We start from the raw sequence: 1,490 nt of genomic DNA on the forward strand, positions 1-1,490 counted from the left end.
GAACCCCAAAACCAGGGGCCCCTTGTTAAGGCTTTCTGGTAATCTTCATTGAGGGCAAAGGCTACAATAAAGACCTTTCGAGCTGAAGAAGACTTTGTAATTGTTGGTCCAATTAGAATGGATCCACTGGTATAGATTAGCAGTGCGGGGCCATAGGCCATTAAATCTGAAAATGAGGGATGTTTCTACAAAAGTCTGGTATTGTTCATTCAGAGATGGATGATTGATTTCAATGGCAGGGGTTTCCTCCATTTTTTCCACCAAGAAAGGTTTGGGAGCCTCTGCAGATTGGGCAGATTTCTTGGCAGGCTGTGCATGTATTGCATCTTTGTAGGAGAAACCCTTGGAGGTAGAGGATTGCCCAACTGCACCTCCCCTTAGTCGAAGTGATAGGATCACTGTGGCATTTCTTTCAATATTATAAAAGGAAAGAGGTAGATTGTTATCAAGCTGCTTACCTACAAAGAGGAGCCGCAGAAGGGAGGAAGGGATCCCCAACCTCTGTTCAAGAATCTTTGAGAGATAGCGCACTGTGAGAGATGGTTGGACCCCAAGGAGCAGGGCTTTTCCTGTCAGAAGAATTATTTGGATCTAAAAACTCACTTGCTAGAGATTAGCGCCTTCACTCATAAAAGCAGAAATAGCTGAACCTTATTTTGAGAGAGAGGGCTCTACTTTGAGCTCCGCCCTTTCGAGATTTCCCAAGGGTATATTTTCCACATTCAGCAGCTTGGAAACCAAACTGTCATCGACGCGCTTCTCCACGCCAGAGCTCCCAATAAAATCCCACTGAACTCCCCTGCCAGTCGTGTGACCTTCGGCTTCTGGCTCCATGACTGGTGACGCACGATCATTCTCCCAGTTAGCATTTCCATCATCTATCAGAGCTGCGGCAGCAACCCCAAACCTTCGCAGAGGTGCCATTGCAATACTAGGAGCTGCCCCAGAGCATAGCAGAGGCATCACTTCAATGCCTGGGATCAACCTCTCACATCTAGGGTTTTGCAGAGCGAGTTCCATTTTTAACCTCCCCACGACTTGCTGGCTATTGATGTTATTGTTGTGTTTTATTTCACAATCCGGTTACATTAGATATAAGTCTTATAATCTAGATGGACTTGTTAAAATTTAACAGTAAAGGACCTGTTCACTTTTAAACAGGAACGGACAACTCCTTCTTAGGGTTTGAATTTTAAACTAAGTTGGACTCATCCAAAGGATGAGCTTATAATGAAGAAAATGTTATCCTCCTCAAGCTTTTAAAAAATAAAGAGGTACTTGCCGGAAATGGTGGGGGAAGAGAGAGAAAAATGAACCTGTTTGTTATACTTTGTGTTTTAGAAAATCATTTAACCACTCTTGAACATGACACTTTTTGTTCACCTGGGTTGGGAAATCCTTTGCCTAACAGTTAATCAAACCATATTGAATTTCTTCAACCAGTTTCTGGGTATTAGCTTTGGGTCAATTGTCACCAAACCATCTTCAGT

General features: G+C 43.3%; 1 protein-coding gene across 1 annotated transcript; it reads right to left on the reverse strand.

Annotated features, from left to right (window-relative positions):
• Window positions 1-651: 651 nt before the first annotated feature.
• Window positions 652-1,020, reverse strand: LOC149197315 (putative adenylate kinase 7, mitochondrial). Its single transcript, XM_089408650.1, has one exon. The coding sequence runs from the start codon at window positions 1,018-1,020 to the stop codon at window positions 652-654; it is 369 nt and encodes a 122-aa protein (XP_089264776.1).
• Between the last annotated feature and the right edge of the window lie 470 nt (window positions 1,021-1,490).

The sequence above is a fragment of the Pinus tabuliformis genome, chromosome 2_2 (genome assembly GCF_031772625.1).
Source record: "Pinus tabuliformis cultivar Carrire ecotype Pingquan chromosome 2_2, CPIR1, whole genome shotgun sequence".
NCBI lineage: Eukaryota > Viridiplantae > Streptophyta > Pinopsida > Pinales > Pinaceae > Pinus > Pinus tabuliformis.

Coding starts and splice junctions, on each gene's coding strand:
- LOC149197315 (XM_089408650.1), bottom strand. CDS start 1,020: ATGGAACTCGCTCTGCAAAACCCTAGATGTGAGAGGTTGATCCCAGGC.